We start from the raw sequence: 22,380 nt of genomic DNA on the forward strand, positions 1-22,380 counted from the left end.
GTGCTTCAATTCTATAATAGTGAGTCACATATACTAACTATTCTATCACATTTACTATAAAAAGAGTTCATCTTATTTATTTGTTTGTTTTGTTTATTATATTAACTATGAAAGAGTTGTTTGAGCTTTAGCAGATTAACTTGATAAAGAAATGGGTATCTTACAAAAACAACACCACTTATCTATGAATCTGTTCCACTTGAGCTAAATGGATTTGAATTCATAGTGAAGGGGTATACTAAGTGTCAATCCATGATTTTTCTTTTTGCAATGTCAAAACCAAATCAGAACATGAAACCCACTTTTATGATGGGCCTAGAGGCTATGTTCAAGAATGGAAGGCCTGATGCACAAATGATGAAAGGATTATTATGGCTAATATTCATTATTACAATGAGGTTGGACATATCAAAAACTTTTTTTCAAGTAGGAAAAGACAAGTGAAACTTACATTTTTACGTAAACTTATCACATGGATTCAATCACATTATAATACTCATCATAGTGATACATATGCCAACCTATTATAAGAGATATTCCTGTGGACTAGAAACCATTTTATAAGTAGGAATTTTGAAGAAATGTATTTCAAAACATCTAATTGGATTTTGATTTTGTAACCCTATGAGGTATATCATGATAGTTTTAGACACTCGCATGGCCTATGTTTTTTGCCACTCTTTAAGTTTTATTAAAGTTTTGATGCAGGGAATTATTTAGGTGTAGGTTTATAGAATAATCAAGCTAGTTAGAAGAGTGTTTTGAGTAATTGGCTTTCCATCACACTCATCAATATATCCATATCTTTGAGCCTAATTAGGTATGTAGACTGCTAACTTTTAAATTATGAGTTCAATGCTTTAAAAATTTGATGAATAATTTAATAAATCAAATAAATAAATATGTTTTGATATAAAAATAAAGTAGATTTTACTTTTTAAATTTTCTCTTCAATGTGAATTGAATTTTTATCAACATAATAAATTGAATGAATATGTATTTTTTTAACATGAAAAAAAGATGACATGAGAGAGGTGACAGTAGAGTGGGAGAAAGTAGAGTAGAGAGGCGGGAGAGCAAAGAGAGTGCAAAGAGAGAAACGGGAATAGAGATTAGAGAGATAGTCTAGTGGAGAGAGGAGATAGAGAGAAAAGGAAAGAGGGGAGAGGAATTAGAAAGAGAAGAGAGAGGAGAGATGGGATAGAGAGATAATATAGAGAATAGAAAAGAAAGAAATTAGATAGAGAAAATAGAGTAGATAAAGGGGAGAGGGGACAATAGAAAGAAAGTAGAGAGGAGCGGTGAAGTAGAGAAAGAAAAGAGAAAGTAAAGAGAGGAGAAAAATGATTTAGAAAAAATATAGTAAAGAGAGTGGATCGAGAGAAAAGTAGAGTAGAGAGATCATCTAGGGTAGAGAGAGAGAGAGAGAGAGAGAGAGAGAGAGAGAGAGAGAGAGAGAGAGAGAGAGAGAGAGAGAGAGAGAGAGAGAGAGAGAGAGAGAGAGAGAGAGAGAAGTACATACGGCAGAGAGAAAAGATAGTTGAGAGAGAGGAGAGGGAATAGAGAGTAGAAGAGAGTAGATAGGAGAGAGAGATTATAGTAGAGAGAGAAGATAGGAGAAAGAAAATAGAGAGAAGAGAGAGGAGGGAGAAAGTTGGAGAAAAGAGATCGGAGTAAGAAGAGGGAGTAGAGAGAGGAGAGAGGGCATCCTTGCCCTCCCCTCCTCATTGGCCTCCTCCCTCGCCTCATCACCCCATGTTCAACCTCCTCCTCCCTTCGCACCTCCCCACCTTCTTCCACCCCTTCACCCCCTACATCTCCATCTGCCACTCCTCCCTCCACCTCCTCCTCCTGGGCCACCACTTTACCCTGTCCCACCAGCCACCCCTCCTATCAAACCACCTTTCCTCCAAACCCACCCCTCCCCCACCAAAATGACCTCCCCTTAAGCCCCAATTCCCCCACTAACCCACCCCCCATTAACCCTCTTACAAGGCCCCATTTTTGTGTAGAAGTCCACCCCCTATAAACTTGATGTAAAACCCTTGTTTCCATGTGAGACTGCCCCAACGAGTTTTTCATGTGTGTTTACACCTATTTCCATGTGGGTGGTTGACATTCATGTGTGCTCCTATTCGCACACTTGCTCATGTTTTAACACACTCATGTGCACTATTGCCAAATGTGGTAGTCATTGTTTGCATGTTGAACCTTTTTGTTGGTTCTTTGTGTAGATTTTTTACTGCTCTTCACGTGTGGAATGTATGTGCAAACTAATTGTGCCATGATACTAATGTTCATGCATGGTAGTCACCATTCTCCTCGTAACTCACACATCTTTTTAAAAGGAAATTTAAAAAACTAAAAACAATATAAACACAATAAATTGAAATTTAAAACAAAATAATAAAACCACAAATGAAACTTTTTAAATGTACTTTAAATTGTAATTTCCATGATAAAATATATTTTAAAAATAAATAAATAAATAAATAATAAAGTAAACCTAGTGAAAATAAAAAGAAAAAAACTATTTTTCACCATTTTAAAAAGTTGACACATACACACACAAAAACAAACAAATATAAATACACTTAAAAATTTACAAAATTTCCCCTATATTGCCATCCCCTCATAATTTTTTCTAAAAGTAAATGCATCTTGAAAAATTTAAAACTAAAATTAAAATAAAACTCTAAATACAACATATACACAAAGTAATAAAAAAGCAACAAACAACACAAAAAACTAAATACCATCCCCACATCTCCTTTTCTTTATTTATTTTAGAAAAAAAAACTTAAAAACAAGTAAGAATTTAGAAAGTTTATTTTGTGTGTGTGTGTGTGTGTGTGTAAAGAAATCAAAATCCCAATCCTTAAAAGCAAGAAAAATATCCACACGTATATACACCTAATTTTCCTCGAGTGAGAGGTTGTGTTTTTTATCTTTTCACTTGACCAAATTTCTCTTAATTGTCCTTGTAATCTATTTTGAGCACATGTTTGCCCTATAGTTTTCCATGTGTCGTTATATATAGGGTGCCCTTACACACCCACTAGGTTTTTCTCTTTTTCCTTTTTCCTTATACCTCTAAAAGCACATAATTAATTACTAAAAAGAAATTTATTAATCACCTTATTCATGCACATCCATACTCAATAATCACTTACTGATTACAAAAAAATGATCCTAGTGTTCACCCTTGCACATACTTCATGTGCTAAACACAACAATTAAATTATCAATAAATTAGACGAGTCATCACTCATGCATGGGGGTGGTAAAAAGTGCTACATACACGATAAATTGTAATAAATGAACTTGCATTAAAGACTATCAATGTTGGTCTCTCATCCAAAAAGTATTAATATATTGTGTTACTTTTTTATAGATGTATTTATTTTATTAAAATTTACAAAAATAAAATCAAAAATTCATTTAAATATAAAAAACTCACAAAATTTTATACCTTTTTTAAAAAAATTTAAAAATCAAACCCCCAACTCTTATAAAGCAAGAAAAATGCCCACACATATACACCTTTTTTTTCCAAACAAGAGGTTGTGTTTTCCTTATTATCTTCTTGATTGACCAAAATTCTCCCTAATTCTCCTTGTAATCTCTTTTGAGGATGTACTTGCCCTATAGTTTTACATGTGCTATTAGATTTAGGGTGAACTTACACACCCACTAAGTTTTTCTCCTTTTTCTTTTTTTCTACACATATAGAAGCACATAATTAATTATTAAAAATGAATATCCTCGATCATCTTTTTCATGTGCATCGATGCTTAACATTCACTCACTAACTACAACAAGATAGACCCATCATTCACCCTTGTATATGCTTTATGTAGTAAACACACTAATTAAAATGGTAATAAAACAAACGCATCATTACTTATGCATGCATAGCAAAAAGCACTCCACACACAATAAATTGTAATAAATGAGCTTGCATTTAGAGACTCTAAATATCAATCCATAGTCTAAGAAACATTAATACACCGCGAGAATTTAATAATAGATTAATAGATAATAAAATCAACCATCTGTTTTTTGTAAGGTTTACAAGCTAATAAAATATTCACCTATCAAAAATAACAACAACGATAAAAAAATCCAAATATAATACACATATAAAGTTAAAAAATATAACAAAAACAATGAAAAATAAGTTAATATTATGCCCACATCTTCTCTTTACTTATTTTAAAGAAATCAAAATAAAAACTTAAGTTAAAAATTAAAAAACAACCAACATCACATAAAACAAAAACTTGAATGATGATATTTCTTGTTGATAAACATATTTATTTTATTAAAAATATAAATAAAATAATAGTTAAAATTTTTAAAAACACAAAAATGTATCCTTTTTAAATACTTAAAAAATCAAAACTCCAACACTTAAAAAAGTGAGAAAAATATGGACACTAACACTAATGACTAGTATGACATTGACTCTCTAGATTAATAAGAAAGTTGATGATGATGCACTTTAGGGTCTTTCACACTGTGTCCATGTAGCAATATGACATCCACCCCATCTGAACCTGTACATCCTCTAAATGTACCAACGATGCATCTACCCAAGTGAAACACCCATCTCATCAACTTTTTGCTCATCATGCACATAAGTAGACATCCCCCTAGATCATAAATTAAAATGACTAGCATTTGCACAACTCTAACACCATACTAAGTATCCATTCCAAGGTCATAAGGCCTTGAGCGTGCATCATATACTAGAGGTTGTTGAATTTCCATACACATGCTATCAATGTACCCATCAACAAATACATAGCAATATGCCTACTCTTTTAGAGTCCAGTGCTGCATGGAGAGTTGCTAATACTAACAATTCTGTACCACATCAAACATAAACTTCGCCTCACTTCCATCCAATACATGTTGACCCCATCATCGAAAATAGTGAAGCAATCCATATCTTAAAGCATCTTTGAATTGCCTATTAAGGCCTATAACAAAGCATCTGAAACATTTTCCAACTGTGGAGTATCATATATAGGATCCTCTATTTGCATAGCATCTAGCTCATGAACTATCTCAAAGAGACAACAACTATGCCCTGCAAATCATGTGCATCCAACAAGTCACCAATCTCCCTCTAAGTCCCTACATCAAGTAAAACATGAGTTTCATAAGACTCTTCATACACACTAAGAAAACATGCATACACAATGAATGACTTTCCACTACATGCTCTTCCAAGGCATCCATGGTATGACTAGTCAACACATCAATAGTCTTTACTACATCTAGTAGTACATGAGCCTCATGGGCTTCCTCATACGCACTTAGAAAATCTACATATGCATTATTCTTATCATCTACTTTAGGCTCATTCAAGACATCATCTACATGGATACTCACAGCATCAAAAGTATCTGAATAAACATCATCTATTGTGGTAACTTTAAGCATCTATAGTAATTGTAGAGACCTCATCGGTATGGCAACCCAAAGCATCATTAGCATAAGTATCGTCAATGTAGGGCAAATCACAATCTCCATACTTTAGCATAGGCACTCACTACATAAGTGCTCAACTTCTCAATAAGTGCAGCACCAACATTTGTAGTAGGTCTTTGCTTAGGCTCGGTAGCAACTAGTGAAGCTTGGGCAAAAGCTTGTGCTTCCTCTATACGTTTATCCTTCTTTGGTTGCATCTGCATCCTTAATTCCTCCTCTTTCCACATGTGAAATGCCTCCTCTATCTGTCTTCTTACTTCTTCCTCGTTCCATCTTCTTCGTTTTTCCTCTTCTTGCTTCTCACATTGTTGTTGTTGATACTTATATATTGCACTAAGCCTCTTACATACATCCTCAAATTTCTTTCAAAATCCATAAGTGACATAAGTTACATACCCAAGCTCACTAATCTCTACACCGACATCTAACACCTACTACGTCTTTCACATAGAAAGTGTATGTTCATCCTGAGACTCACCCAATTTCATCAAGAACTTATAAGTTTCAAGGAGCATTAGACGTATAACCAAAAGTTGTGTCCCAAATGCATCATCTATGTATCTAAGCTTAAGTAGCTTTTAAAGATACTCTATGACTTGCTCTATATCTTGTCCCAAAAGTATTTGTGCATCTACATCCATACCTTCAACCATACCTAATTCTTCACCCTAGCCTTCACATCCGGTTCAACAAAAAGATATAGAGATAATTTGTGTATATGCTAGAAAAACACTGGGTCTTTGGCTGTGGGAGTCAATAAGAGTAAAAAGGGATAAATTGATGTATATAGAGAGATTCTTAAGCGAGGATTAACAATAGTAAAAGATTAGGAAAATTCTTGTATGAGAGCATAGATGATGATAGAGATTACATAGAGTAGATTTTAGTGAGAGATAAAACAACACACATGCAAGAGATCAAAGGCTCAAAGTATCCTAAAACTAATCCGTGATTAAGAAAACATGTTTCCAATGAGTCTCCCCTTTACCATGTCCTATTTCACCCTGTTATATCCAAAATCTCATACCAAACACTACCTTCTATTCACTCAGATGGAAAATCCCATGGTTTGGTTGACTCCAAAAGGGGGGTAAAACCCTAAGAGACTTGATCAAAACTTCCCCAAATTTATCATTTTCCGAAATTGTGATTGCGCATGATGTGAATTCGAGAGCCCTACTTTTTCCATGAGATCTCCAAAACTAGCTAAAGAGTAACTTGCTTTATGTATGATGCCCGATTCTAGAAGTTTTCTACACCTTTTGAGGATATTTATAAGAAATAATGTCCAAAATAACAAAAATGAGCTAAAGTTGTCCAAAAATGCCATAATTTTAAACCATCCATACTATGGACATTAACACTAATGATGACTAGTATGACATTGCCTCTCTAGATTAATAAGAAAGTTGATAATGATGCATTCAAGTGTTTTTCACACTGTGTCTGCATAGTGACACAACAATGCGGGAAAAATGGACTCAAAGGTGATGCCGATTTATCAGGGAAGCTACATCTTTTTTTGTTTTGCAATGTTTCTATTTATTACTTTAGCTTTTTAAGTGCTAAGCTTAAAGTATTAGAACTCAAAAGTCACTTATCCATCCCCTTTTCACACTTGAATGCTCAAGCCTAGATATTGATAACACCATCATATAAAAGCAGTAGTAATATGAAAATCTAGGTGAGTAAATAGTTCAATGATTCCAGCAGTGTATGTCCTAGATGCAAATATTCTTTTAATGTAATCATGAAGTGCTATTTGTGTTAATTTAGATAAATATGTACAACCTCCTTGTTGCAAAACTAAAAACTTATTCACAACCATTCTTGCATGTCATAGTCCCTAAATTTTAATTCAACAAAACAATTTTTGAAGGTGTTATCGATGTCATCTTTACAAGACTTTGCCTATATCTATGGTGTTGCCCCTTGTAAAATAAACCCTTCTCATTATAATACTCATAATGATCAATGCCCAAATTTCGAATAGTTTAATTCAGCAAAACAATGTTTAAAGGTGTCATGGATGTCATCTTTACAAGACTTTGCCTATATCTATGATGTTGCTCCTTATAAACTAAACCCTTCTCATTATAATACTAATGAGTGCCCAATTTCCAAGAGTTCACATTCATACTTCCCATGTCTCCTAGAAATGACTATCCAAAACTTCTAAGGGCCATGTAATGCCTTGTGCTTCTAGATGTAGTGCGGATATACTTCAAAAAAGGTGGCCACAGTGTCACATCCATTGTTTGCAAGGCTAAGGAAAAGAGGTCACATGTCAGAGAGGTGATTCTAATTGTAAAAGAGGAGGTCGCAATTGGTGTAGGAAAATAAAACTCGTGTGGTCTAGATCATATTATTGAAACAATAGCAATAGCACTACTAAAACCATGCTAAAATTGCATTTTCTCCCTATACTAACACTAGTTACATCAAATTCCACTAACACTATTGGTACTACTCCTATGGCATGATGAGGTCATAGTGGGGGGAATGGGATCTCCCTCCCCCCACTACATCTGGGTGACACATAGCTCTAAGATTCGACAACAATCTTTCCCCTATCTCGTAGGGGAGCTTACTTGCAATTCATTGTAGTAAGAGATCTAGTTTCATACATTAGTGTCTCAAACCTTTTCCAAGCACTCCTCAACATCCTAAATTTCATGACAAAGTATGTGTGATACCATATCATAATGGTGGAAAGTAGTGTTTGGGAAAAGGCTGGTTTGCTTCATCCTAAGGTCGGTTCATTTTAGGAGAAAACTCATTTGATTCAATGTGAGGAGGAATTTCCTACTTCTGAAAAATATAAGTGAAAAGGATTTAGGCCGGTTCACCTTTAGCATAGAAGGAGAATATCCTTCTCATGATTAAAGTAGAAGGATAAGATCCTTCTAAATATACATGGAAAAGGATTTTCAATTATATATATCAATTTTCAAATTTTATTTTTAAATTAACTTTTTAAGTTTAAAGTTTAAACTTTAAAAGTTAAACCCTTTAGCATGGGGCCTCAATGCTTGGAAGGCTGAAGCCTAGAGGCTAGATTCTAGAAGGTTCTAGAAGGTTCAAGCCACTCATTCTACGTTCGTGATTCTGTAGAGTCTGGTGCCTAGGCGGTAGCAGTTGGCAGCAATTGCCCGTTCTGGAAGGTTCAACATCTGCAAGAGCTTGGGGCCTAGGGGCTAGCGGGGCTGGCACAACGACTGCTCTCTTGGGCCATTTGGCATTACGGTTGGGTTGCGGGCAATTGGAGAGAGAGAGAGAGAGAGAGAGAGAGAGAGAGAGAGAGAGAGAGAGAGAGAGAGAGAGAGAGAGAGAGAGACTGTGCAGGGTGTGACATGTGTTCAACTTAGAGTCTCAGATGACTAAAGGTTCACTGATTGTGCATCGTGCAATCGCCATTCTGCAATAGCCTTGGGCCTAGGTGGCTAGATGCTAGCGGTGACTATTCTCCTAAGCATTGTGGTTGGGCATTTGTGGAGAGAGAGAGAGAGAGAGAGGAGAGAGAGAGGGAGTCTTCAACTTAGGATTTTAAATATTTTGAACTTTGAAGTTTGATTCAACTTTGAAGGCTCGTTTAGACTTTAGAGAGAGAGAGAGAGAGAGAGAGAGAGAGATTATTTTGCATCACTCCTAGGAATTGGCCCCCCTTGGGACCTTAAGCACAAGGAACTTATAGGCTATGGCGCTACAACACAAGGCTCGAGCACAAGGATAGGAAGAAGATCAATCTCCTAGGTATATATGAGCTTCTCTCTCTCTCTCTCTCTCTCTCTCTCTCTCTCTCTCTCTCTTCCGAGTTTTCTCTCTTTCTCTTTCTCATCTCTAAATGAAAAATTGTTAATAAAATCTTAAAGATAAAATAGTAGTACTAATTTTTTTTTCTATGTGGTTGTTAATAGGTTAAAGGTTTGTGAGACATTGTAGTTTGAAGATAGAGGCTGGCCATTGGAAGATCTCAAATTTTCAAAGGGAACGAATACATAACAAAAGGTAGCAAATTTCAACAATGATCAAATACATGGTAAGGTGGCAACCACTCTTTTAATAGTTAAGAAATGGCACCTAAATTGAAAGATAAGAGATAAGGAAACCTTCTTGCATGGGTTGGGATTGAAAACTTAGCCAAGCATCCTTCTCAAAAGGTAAAAGAAAATACAGATAATGTTGGGGGCTCAACTTCAGTTAATTTGTTATCTTCAAATGAATCATTCAATAACATGTCACTTGAAGAAAGGGTTGAATGTGAAAGGAAAAAAGGACAATTACTTTTTTAGGAGGATTGGCTAGACCAATTTAAATGATTTTTTTATGATAGAGATGAAGTAAAAATGTATTGCAAATTTTGTTTGAAATATCCTCATCCACATAGTGCATATTCAAAAGGGGTCTATAAATTGTAAAATTAGCAACTTAAAATCCCATGTTCACATATCATGTCATAAGTTTGCTATGCAAGCTATTTTGCTTGAAGGAAAAGACTCCATTGAAAAGAGTGTTTAAAAAAATAAGAAAAGTAAAAGATGGGGTATTACTTTCATTATTTTGAACTGAATATTTGATTGCAAAGCAAAATTTATCATTTTCTATGTTTCCTAAAATGATAAGCTTATTGCAAGATTGCCATGCACCATACACTACTATAGTGATGATAAGGCATGTGTTGAAATGATTTTTTGCATGGCATTATCTCTTATGAAAAAGTATAATAGAAAAGGTTTCAGCTAGTCCATGGTTTGGTGTTTTAATTGATGAGTCATATAATGTCTCCCCACATGGACATATGGTTATTTATTTATCATATCTTGAGGATGATTGTGTTTCTAAACAAGTTTTAATGGTATCATACGTGTGCATGATGGCACTGCAAGATCTTTATTTGAGGCTATTATTAGTGAGCTAAAGAAGTATACGCTAGATTTATCTAAATTTGTTGCATTTGGGTCTGATGGATGTTCCACAATGGTAGGAAAGGAGAATGGTGTCCAAGCCTTATTGAAAAAACACTTTAATCCATTTTTAACATCAATTCATTGTGTTGCCCATTGTAGTGCCCTTGCAATATCTAATGTAGCAAAAGAGATGTCTTATTGCAAAAAGCTAGAAAAACTTATTAATGCTATAGCTTCTCATTTTAATGTTAGCACGAAGAGATTAGAAGGGTTGCAAGCTATGCAACAAGATTTGGCATATCCCATTCTTAGGCTTGAGCATACTTTTGATGTGAGATGGTTAAGTAGGTAGAGAGTAGATATAAAGCTATTAGTAGAGTATACGAGTTTTTAGATGCAATACTTGAGATCACAAAAAGATAGGCATTGCATATTTATGAAGATTTGGTTGAGTCCGAATGCGTTTATTGCTTGTATTTCTTAGCCGATATTTTGAGAGGTTTAACAACACTCAAAAGAGAATTTCTAGATGTCAGAACTATAGATAGTCTTGTGAAGAATGAAATTGTATCCATAACACAATATTACATTGATTGTCCTTCTCCTGATGTGAATGCATTAACTGTTGGAGTATATGGATATGATATCCTTCCAAACTATGGGCCTGATAAAGGATATTTATTTACATTAAGAGGTGCTTTGCATGGGAATAAATTTTATGAGCATGATTTAAAGCATAAAATTAATGGAGAAAACTTTAACAGGGCCTTAGAATTTCAAGTTACTTTTGCCAATTCAATGGTAAGTAACTTGAATTCCCGATTTCAAGATAATTCCATACTTAACTTTTTAAAAATACATGTGCCTGCACATCATCCAATACATGAGAAAGCCTTAAAGAACTATGGAACCCAAGAGATAGATCAATTAACTTCATATTATGGTTTTCCTAAAAAGCTAAATATAGAATAATTTTCCGCAAATTTGGTAGAAGTTAACGAGTTTAAGAAAGAATTTAGAAATTTTAAGCATCAAGCTTCTAGAGATTGGATATGATTCATATTGCTAGAGATAGATTCAACACTTGCTTGCAATAGTATGTGGAGGGATACATATTCGAATATTCTTACTTTTTATCAAGTAGCTCTTGTCCAATGTTTGAGCATTGCTATTTGTGAGAGAGGTTTTAGTGCTTGAACTGTGACAAAGAGTAAGCTACTTAATTCTTTGGAGATTAAAGTTTAAATGCGTTCATGAAAATCTTCATTAAAGGACCTTCTAAGTTCACTTATATGAAGTTCATTGAGAGTATGGACTTATGGGCTAAAAAACACATCAACATTTAAACACAACACAAGGAATTTGCTCATTGATTTTGCAATAAATTTGCATACTCATAAGAGTAATTAATTTTTTATGGCCTATGATAATCTTGAAGTCACTATGTATTATTTGCACATTTGTTGTCTTGATATTTTTGCGTTTAAATCATTTTTCCATGTTTAACTTATTTCTCTTTGGTTTCTTCTATCTTTTGAATAAAAATCTTTCACATTTGTTTTTAGATCATTTTTGCTTAATAAAATATGCATGCCTTTTTTAGAAACTTTTTTAAAAAAAAATTGGGTTATATTTCATTATATTCTCTTTAATATTGGATTTCTTATTGGTTTTTGTATCATACTTTTTTCCAATAAAATGTGCTAGACTTTTTTTAAAGTTTTTTATTTTTTGTTTTGGTTATATCTCATTATGTTATCATTTATGCTAGATTTGTTTTATTCTTTTTGTTTCTTCTATGCTTTAACTTCTCTTTTTTTGAGTTTTTATTTTATATATTCGCTTTACTTTTGCTCTTATTTTCTCCGAGTCCAGAGACTCACTAAGAGATATATCAACCACTTGTATACATTTGTTTTTACCTATTAAAATTTTAGATCATAAGTTATATGGATCAAGTTGCTACCGAGTCCATAGACTCAATAAGAGATATAGCAACCACTTGTATACATTTGTTTTTACCTATTAAAATTTTAGATAAGTTATATGGATCAAGTTGCTTAATGATCATAAAGGTTTTCATTTCTAAAGTGTAAGAGATAAGTAATTGAACAAATTCTAAGGGAAACTTTGAAAGATAAAGCTTTTCAAATAATAGAGAAAAAAACAATTAGCCTTTCATTAAAAATTTAAAAGAAAATTTTGACCAATTTAATTCTTAAAATCAAAGAAATAAGGCCGGTTCAATTTAGAAAGTAAAGATTTTGGATGGTTCAAATTTTACTAAACCGCCTTAGTCGGAGAATAGGAGGATATATGTTAGGTTCCAAAAATTTAAGACAAAACGCATTCTCGGTTATGGTAGGTGGCAAAACATACGACATACTCTGTTCAGAAAACGAGACTAAAACATTAGAATGGGTCCTGTCGGGCACGCCTTCTTAATCCCCGTTATTAGTATTTAATTTTCATCAAAATGAGTTCATGATGAAGGCATTCAGAGTACCCAGTCAGGTGATGGAACGATCAAATCATGACGAGCGCCTCAAGTTTTTGCATGTACATGTTTTTGAGGGTCACCATGGCGTCGACATAACGTCGACCAAGAGGAGAAGGTATCAGAATGACAAGCCCATCCGCGGGCTGAGAGAAAGGAGGTACTCGGACGCAAGCGGCCTTACCCCACTCAAACTCCAGGCCTGCGAAGGGAAGGCCGATCCATGTCGTCACGGAGAGGTTGGGAGCGGCACAAGAGCAGTAAGAGAGGGGAGGGGAATGGTCTCTCATGCGGGCCAATAAAGAGATGATGTACGAATCGGTCATGCAGGACGTGGCGTCTTTGACGAGGGAGGCGACGTGCGATAATGGCTTGGAGGTGAGGTCAGAGGCAGCGGCTTGAGAGTAGGTTTGGAATGCAGCGTTGCCCATGAAGGTGGTGGGCAAGGGTGGATCGAGGTGGGGTCGGGCGTCCACGTAGAAGGCCAGCAGGGACTTCTCGGAGGCCGGGGTGTCGCGTGCGCGGGTGACGGCCTGCCAGAGGTGTGCGACAATGAGCTGGAAGCTGGAGAACCTGCCACCGGTCTCAATCCTGAGGGCCTCGATGGACATGGGTGTAAAGCGGAAGACCTTGCTCGTGACAGCGTCTGCAGGGCTGGCGGGCGGCGGGACCTGAGGGGGCGTGGTTCGCAAGTGGGGGTACTCCTCTTCCAGAGGCACAGCGCCGGCGGCCGTGGCAAGGTCTATCTTGCTTTTGTAAGTGTCCTCGAGGGGGGCGTAGGAGGCATATGGGTCGGGTAGGCAGGAGAGAGGATTGCCTGCAACTGTCGATGAGGCGAGGCGCACCCAGGACTGCATGAAGTGGGCCATGGCGATTCCGTCACAGAGGCTGTGGTGCGACCTGACGCCGAGGCAGGCGCCGCCGCACTCGAAATGCGTGAACTACAACAGAGATGACAAAAGTTATACGGTCGATCAGTACCAACGGGCTATATTCGACTGTTGAGGACGTCCCTTGTGAGCAGCTTTGCGAAAAGTAGCTGGGTTTCGGCGAGAGATGAAGAAGGTACGATAAGATACCTGGACCTGCAGAAGCGCTTGCGTGTCATCTGGGACGAGGAGGTGGAACTCCCGGCGGGGCTGGAAGTGATCGGCTTCGAAGGCCTCCAGCCGGGTAGCCGCCCAGGCCTCGCAGAAGAGCGCGCCCTGGCCCCTGCAGCTCACATCCAAGCGGCCGGGGGCTTCATGCCGCAGGTCGCCGAGTCGCTCCACGAGGCGGCCCGCGAAAGGGTAGAAGGCTGCCAGGGCCTCGCTGAGGGATCGCTGGAGCGCTCGCAGCTGGGTTCCCGAGGGGCCTTCCCGGAAGAAATAGAGAACGGACATGAAGAAGCGTAGCGATAGCACCTGATCGCTCTCCGACAGCCTATGCAGCACCGGATGACGACGATCGTCTGCCGGATACACCATCTCTTGCCTCCTCTCCTTGATGCGCATCTTCGCAGCTTGAGGTCGAGCCATGTGGATTGTCCATTTATTTATATCAACCATATCCTACCCTATCCTAACCTAAACCATATACTCCCTTTCCTAAGCTATTACCCTATTACATATTTAATGTACTTCGACCTTCGAATTTATAAGGTGATTCTATTAACGCGCTGAATCTTGAGCACCTGTCCTGCCCCACCAACCCTCACGAGAAGCTCGAGCTTCCATTACTTGAGTTCGACATGTGTCATGACGCCGTCCACGTGGGTTGGAACTTGGAACTTGGAATCCCTGCAAAGTGAGCCGAAAGAGCATATACAACATACCCTCTAGCAAGCGGAATGATTGACTGCATACTACATAGTACAGAGTCCAGACGCTCTTTGCAAAAGGGCTTAGTACATTCTTCCCGAAAAAGAATATTGTCAACCTGACATAGATCCTTCTTGTCTAGCCTAAAGGGCTTTCGTAAAATATGAACCATCCAAAACCTTTGTGTTCCAATTTGAGCCTGTCCAAATCCCTTTATCCTACCCTTTAAATATTTAATAAAAGGATAATCACCTTTTTTCTATTATTTGAAATGATCCTTATTTCAAAGTTTTCCTTGAAATTTTTTAAATTACTTATCTCTTATACCTTAGAGACGAGAACCCTTATTATTATTAAGAAACTTAATCTACATTACTTATCTAAAAGTTCAATAGTCAAAAACAGATATATAGAGGTGGTTTCTATGTCTCTTAATGGGTTTATGGCCTCAAAGAAGTATATATATCATAAACGCAAAGATAAAAGAAAGTATAAAACAAAAACCCAAAAGAAAAGAAGTTAAATCTTAGAAGAAAGAAAAAGAAAAAAAACATGAAAGAGAACATCATAAAATACAAGGAAAACCAAAAGCAAAAAAGATTTTAAAAAACAAGCATATTTTATTGAAAGTAACCATGATACCAAAAAGAGAAAACAAAATTAACATGAAAGAGAACATAATGAAGTACAACCATACTTGAGCAAACATGATCTAAAAACAAGCATGAAATCTTTCTACTCCAAAGATAAAAGCAACCAAAGAAAAATCAAGTTTAACATAGAAAAAGGACTAAACGTAGAGAAAAAAATACAAATTTTACATTTAAAAAATGCAATAAACACATAGGAGAAAAAAGAAATTGCGCCAATGAAAAAAAGTTAAAAATTTAAGATAACAAAAGCGCAAATAATGCACATTGACTTCAATATCATCATATGCCATAAAAATTCAATTGTTCCTTTGAATATGCAAAGTTATTGCAAAATCAATGAGCAAATTCCTTGTGTTGTGTATAAATGTCGATGTGTTTTTTCAGTCCATAAGTCCATACTCTCAATGAACTCTATATTAGTGAATTTAGAAGGCCCTTCAATAAAGATTTTCATTAATGCATCTAAACTCTTAATCTCCAAATGATTACGTAGCTTACTCTTTATCACAGTTCAAGCACTAAAACCTCTCTCACAAATAGCAATGCTCAAACATTGGACAAGAGCTACTTGACAAAGAGTAAGAACATTACGATAAGCATCCCTCCACATATTGTTGCAAGCAAGTGATGAAGCTAACTCTGGTAATGTGAATCTTACCCAATCTCTAGAAGCTTGATGCTTATTAAAATGTCTAAATTCTTTTTAAACTCATCGACTTCTATCATTGCAGGGAATTCCTCTATATTCAACTTTTTGGAAAAACCATAAAATGAAGTTATTTTATCAATTTCTTGAATTCCATAGTTTTTAAAGGCCTTCTCATGTATTGGATGTATAGGCATAAGTATTTTTAAATAGTTAAGCACGGAATTATCTTCAAATCAAGAATTCAAGTTACTTACCACCGCTGACTTGGCAAAAGCAACTTGAAATTCTAAGGCCCTATTAAAGTCTTCTCCATTAAATTTACGTTTTAAATCATGCTCATAAAACTTATTTCCATGCAAAGCACCTCTTAGTGTATATAAATATCATTTTTCAGGCCCATAGTCTAGAAGGATATCATATCCATATACACCGATTGTTAATGTATTCACATCAAGAGAAGGACAATCAATGTAATATTGTGTTATAGATATAATTTCATTCTTCACAAGACTATCTATAGTTGTGACATCTACAATGTCTTTTTGAAACATTTGGCTTAATGTTCTTAAACCTCTTAAAATGTTAGCTAAGAAATGTAAGCAATAAACGCACTCAAATTCAGCCAATTCTTCATAAATATGCAATGCCTCTTTTTTTGTGATCTCAAGTATGGCATTTAAAGACTTGCATACTCTACCAATAGCGCTATATTTACTTAACCATCTCACTACAAGGATTTAAACCTATAGCGACGGCGGGTAGCGATGCAAGTAGCGGCGTTGCACAAGGAAAAAAAACAGGGCGAAATCGAGCGCGGGTTCATTTCACGCATTTTCGTCGATCGTTTTGAGAGGAAGAGCGAGAGAGAGAGCGACCGTCATGAGAGAGGGAGAGGAAGAAGGCTTGCCGCCGCCACCGTCGCCGTTGTTCGCAAAGGGGAGAAGGAGCCTTCATTGCGAAGAGGAGCCGCCAAACCCTCGCCATATCTCATCGGCGAGTCCATTCTCTCCTTCTTTTGCTTGTTTAGGGTTTAATTCTCTTTCTCTTTTGCTTGTTTAGGAGAGGAAATGAGAGAGAAAGAGAGGGAGAGGGAGAGGGAGGGAGAGAAAGAGAAAGAGAAAGAGAAAGAGAGGGAGGGAGAGTGCATTCTATCTCTCCCTCTCCCTTTTGCTTTTATAATTTGTGTATATATATTGAGAGAGGGAGAGGAAATGAGAGAGAAAGAGAGGGAGAGGGAGGGAGAGGGAGGAAATGGAAGAGGGAGGGGGGTGAAATGAGAGAACGAGAGAGAGAGAGAGAGAAAGAGAAAGAGAAAGAGAAAGAGAAAGAGAGGGAGAGGGAGAGGGAGGGGGGAGGAAACGAGAGAGGGAGAGAAAGAGAAAGAGAGGGAGAGGGATGGGGAGGAAATGAGAGAGGGAGAGGGAGGGAGAGTGCATTCTCTCTCTCCCTCTCCCTTTTTCTTTTATAATTTGTGTAGATATATTGAGAGAGGGAGAGGAAATGAGAGAGAAAGAGAGGGAGAGGGAGGAAATGGGGGAGGGAGGGAGAGGGGGAGGAAGGGAGAGTGAGAGGGAGGAAATGGAAGAGGAAGGGGGATGAAATGAGAGAATGAGAGAGAGGGAGAGTGTATTCTCTCTTATTTATTTAATTTTTGTATAATTTGTATATAATATGAGAGGGAGAAGAAATGAGGGAGAGGGAGACGGAGAAAGAGAGTGAAATTAAAGAGAGGGAGAGGGAGGAAATGGGAGAGGGAGGGGGAGGAAATGAGAGAGAAAGAGAGGAAGAGAGAGAGGGAATGAGAGAGGGAGAGTGTATTCTCTCTCTTTTTTATTTATTTTTTGTATAATTTGTATGTAATGAGAGAGGGAGAAGAAATGAGGGAGAGGGAGAGGGAGAAAGAGAGGGAAATTAAAGAGAGGGAGAGGGAGGGGGAGAGGAAATGAGAGAGGGAGGGGGAGGAAGAGAGAGAAAATGAGAGAGGGAGAGGGAGAGGGGGGAGAGACGAAAACATAATAGGGAAATGAGAGAGGGAGAGGGAGGGAGAAGAAATGAGAGAAGGAGAGGAAGAGAGCCAAAGGAAATGAGAGAGGGAGAGAGAGAAAAAAAAGAGAGAATGAGAGGAGAGAGAAAAAGAGATAAGATGTTAAACATAATAGGCAAATAGAGCAAGAGAGGGTATGGCCCCTGCACGACATCCACATCTGTGCACGACATCAACCGCGACTGGCCCCTGTAGCGTGAGACCTCCTCTGTGCCCTACTACAAAACACAGACCAGCTTGCTATACCATCGTATCTCCTCGCCTTCAACGTCCACATCGATATCATCTGCAACCTCCAACGAGGAGAGCCCGGCATGGATCAGAAGCTGGTGATGATTCAAACAGTCCTGACAGCAGCTGTCTTACTGATGAGATTGCCATCCAGATGAGTGTCGCACGCACGCAATCACTTCCTTGCGGAAGTACTTTCATGAGTGGTTTCAAGTTATATCTAGTAGAACAAGCTCCTTACAAAGGTCAATCCAAATCGAAGGCTCTTCCTCAAGGCCTTTCAATTGAGTCTCTCATCGTCGACTACCTCAAGAAAATATCACAATTTATCTTGCATTACCTGAGGGACAGGTATGGTGGGCAATTGATGATGAAGGATATTCAATGGTGTCTTACCGTGCTAGCAATATGGGCAGAAGCTGCCAAGCAAAAGATGAGGAAATGTGCTCAGGAAGTTGGTATGGTCAAGGGAGTGTCAAGTAGAACATGCTCAGAGGATGCAAGCCCTCATCCATTAAGAGTAGTTTTGGAGCCAGAGGCTGCATCTTTGCATTGTCTCCAAAATGCTAGATTCCTGTCCATCAAAGAAGGGGAAAGGTTTGCTGTGGTTGATGTGGGCGGAGCCACTATTGATTTGGTTGTGCATGAGAAAGTTCCTGGTATAAATTTTGAAGTGAAGGAAGCTACAAAGAGTACTAGATGCCTTGGAGGCAGTGTCTTTGTTGATGAGAATTTCCTCTCTTTCTTGAGTGCCAAAATCCCTTGTTTGCCTGTCTTTCTGAAGACAAAGCCATCCTACTGTTTCGAGATGTTACAGACATGGCAGTCCATTAAGTGTACCTTTGATAGAATGGACACACCATTTGCTGAGATTGATTTGCCACATGCCCTTGCAGACATGTGGTCCAAGGAGGATCTAAAAGCCGGGTATCCTCAGCATGAATATGGGGAGCTGACATTATCATGTCAGGACTTGAAACACATAATGAATCCTGAAGTTCAGAAGGTTATAGACTTGATACAGGAACAACTGGTCCATGGAATAAAGGCAATCCTGCACTGGTGGGAGGCTTCTCAGCTTCACTATATCTGCTGAAAAGAGTTCATGAAGCTTTTGAAGGGAAGGTTAGAAGAATATACAATCCCCCAGATCCTGGCAGTGCAATTTGTCAAGGGGCTGTGTTATTTAGCATGTCAAAGCAGCCCATATCATGCAGGGTTTCCAGGAAAACTTACGGGATTCATTGTGCAAAATATTTCAAAGATGGAGTTGATCGATTGAGTTACCTTTTCTTGGACGATGATGGCAATGCCATGTGCAAAAATGTTTTCTCAGTGCATGTCAAGATGGATGATGTAGTTCTCATTGATCAAAGTGTAGAACATACATACTACCCCATATATCGCAACCAGAAAAAGATGAAACTCTTTTTATACAGCAGTACAAAAGAGGTAAATCCTTCATACACAACTGCAGAAGGTTGTCAACTAGAGGGTAGTATTGTCATTGACATTTCAAAGGATATGGCGAAAGGCAAAGCATGGGAGGTGTGTGTGTGCATGCACTTTGGCAGGTCTACCATTGAGATGTCTGCTAAAGGCACCAATTTTGGTAATCGCAACACTTTGGATATGCTACATGTTAACTTTGATCAAGCCATGGATCTATGTGATTAATGAGCTAGGGAGTCTGAAGTTTTCAATATAACACATGCCACCTTTTTGTATGTAGCTTCTTGTATGTTTATAAAAGCCAGCTAAGACCATAAGAGCCTTTACTAGACAGATTATCAATCTTAAGGTAAGGTGCAAGGTGGACAGTTTTTGTAAAGGGCACCTTTCTAAGAAGCCGACTAGCTGCAAGCTCTCTCTTATGTTTTGCTTAAAGAATAGCATAATCAGAATTGACATGCTAGAATATTTCTTGGTAAATCATTATGGCAGTTTACTTAGTTCCAAGGGTTTTATCTCAATGATGTTCACACTAAAATTAGCTCAATGAGGTAGCTTGTGTGGTAATGAGGTTTGAGTTGGAGTAATCTTCATGTAGGTTTTAGCTCTCTGATAGTAAGGGTGAAAGTAAGATAACCAATTGGTTGAGGAACTGACACAGCAGCTGCAACCTGGCAGTCTGTATGGTGCTTTGCTGGTGGGTGAGGATTTGCAAAAATCTGAGGCTGATGCTGTAGCGTTAGATGCGACCTTATTCTGGCTTCAAAACTAATGAATAATCTGCATTTCAATAATTATCATTGGACCTAATGCCAGTCCGGTTGTCCAGATTTCTTTAGTATATTTAGGGTAAAGAAGCCAGTAAAGTGATACTTAACATTAATAAGGCAATAGCTCACTTGTGAAATGGTCTTGGTCCAAGTTGCTTATATTGTTAGCCCATGCCAATACCCAAAAAGTGTCACCTGATTCATAGCTGTCTTTTTATAGACTCCTCTACCCTGTAGTGTTCTGACTTTGCATTGTAAGCCTTGTGTATTCTAACCTCCCATGCCAATGAGAGAGGGAGAGGAGAGAGAAAAAGGAATGAGAGAGGGCAAGGGAGGGAGAGGAATGAGAGAGAAAAAAGAGAGAGGGAAGGAGAGGAATGAGAGGGAGAGGAGAGAGAAAAAAGAGAGAGGGAAGGAGAGGAATGAGAGGAAGAGGAGAGAGAAAAGGAAATGAGAGGAGAGAGAAAAAGGAATGAGAGAGAGAGGAGAGAGAAAAAGGAATGAGAGAGGGCAAGGGAGGGAGAGGAATGAGAGAGAGAGGAGAGAGAAAAAGAGAGAGGAAGGGAGAGGAATGAGAGGGAGAGGAGAGAGAAAAGGAAATGAGAGAGAGAGAGGAGAGAGAAAGAGAGAGAGAGAGGGAGAGGAATGAGAGGGAGAGTAGAGAGAGAAAAGGAAATGAGAGAGAAAGAGGAGAGAAAAAGAGAAATGAGAGAGAGAGAGAGGAGAGAGAGGAGAAAACAAAATATTATGTACTAGGTATTGAATACTAGGTACTAAATACTAGTGTTCTATGATACTATATGCTAGGTCATAGAAAAAGAGAGAGATGGAAGGAGAGGCTAACAATCTAAGAAAAGAAAAGAATGATAACAAAAACAAATTGTTTGTTGTAACGTAGACAAGATGGAAAACAAAGAAGGTCCTGTTGTTCAAGATTGTGAGGCGTATCTTAATCAGTGTGTCCCATGTCCTTGCTCTCAATGCAAGTTGGCAATTAGACGAAAACGCCGATTGTCTATAGAACACGTACGACGATTTGGCGAGTTTCAATCTGAGATCATTGATCAGGCGATTGCGGATTTTCAGCAAACGGTAATTTGAAGTTAATATCAATCATGCATTGTACTCGCAAGCTAATTGAATACCATTTATAATAAGATTGGGTCTTGCTGGCAAATTTTCTATCCAGGGAGGTGATGTCTCGTCCCAAGGGGGAGTACACCCTTTGCGGCCAATTAGAAGAGTATGTGGGCGTGCGATGGATGGAGCGTAAGAGCCAATCCAGCACTCGCAAGGCCAATCTAGACCGTCAATGCCAGAGGAGACAGGCAACCTTCCAGACCTATCTACAATCTTGGAGCTTGAGATGGAGGCAATGATCGATACATTGATTCCCATGGATGTCAAGACTTTTGATCTGCTTAGAGAGGAAGCATCCATACCATTATATGATGGGTGCCGAGTATCTCGGCTGAAGATATTGCTTGCACTCTTAAGTGTGCAAGCAAAATACGGGTGGAGCAATATGAGTGTGACCGAGTTGTTCAGGTACCTTGTACATACGCTTCATTGAATTTTTTTTTCGGAACTATTATTACAAACATTTGTGCTTTTTCAAGGTGTTTTATGATTTTTTTTCAGGTTATTGAAATATCATATATTACCGCCTGTAAATACCATGCCTGAGTCTCGTGATGATGCACGACATGTTTTACGGAAGCTTGGCATGGACTACAATAACATCCATGCATGTATCAACGACTGCTGTCTGTTTCGAGGAGAATACGAGATTATGGAGACATGTCCAATGTGTGGTGCTCACAGATGTCGACAGGACTTGCAAGGGCAAACCATCCCTCAAAAAGTTCTTAGACACTTT

At 37.9% G+C, this 22,380-nt stretch overlaps 1 protein-coding gene across 1 annotated transcript; it reads right to left on the reverse strand.

The window, feature by feature from the left end:
- Window positions 1-12,702: 12,702 nt before the first annotated feature.
- On the reverse strand, window positions 12,703-14,485 carry LOC148019397 (hydroxycinnamoyltransferase 1-like). Its single transcript, XM_087701400.1, has 2 exons — window positions 13,983-14,485; window positions 12,703-13,844 (listed from the first exon to the last, which is right to left on the reverse strand). Exons 1-2 carry the CDS (start codon window positions 14,448-14,450, stop codon window positions 12,933-12,935), a joined length of 1,380 nt encoding a protein of 459 aa, XP_087557526.1. The 5' UTR covers window positions 14,451-14,485; the 3' UTR covers window positions 12,703-12,932.
- Window positions 14,486-22,380: the final 7,895 nt, after the last annotated feature.

This window comes from Lygodium microphyllum, chromosome 20, assembly GCF_053477565.2.
Source record: "Lygodium microphyllum isolate KBCC chromosome 20, Lygodium_microphyllum_v1.1.10, whole genome shotgun sequence".
Classification (NCBI taxonomy): Eukaryota; Viridiplantae; Streptophyta; class Polypodiopsida; order Schizaeales; family Lygodiaceae; genus Lygodium; species Lygodium microphyllum.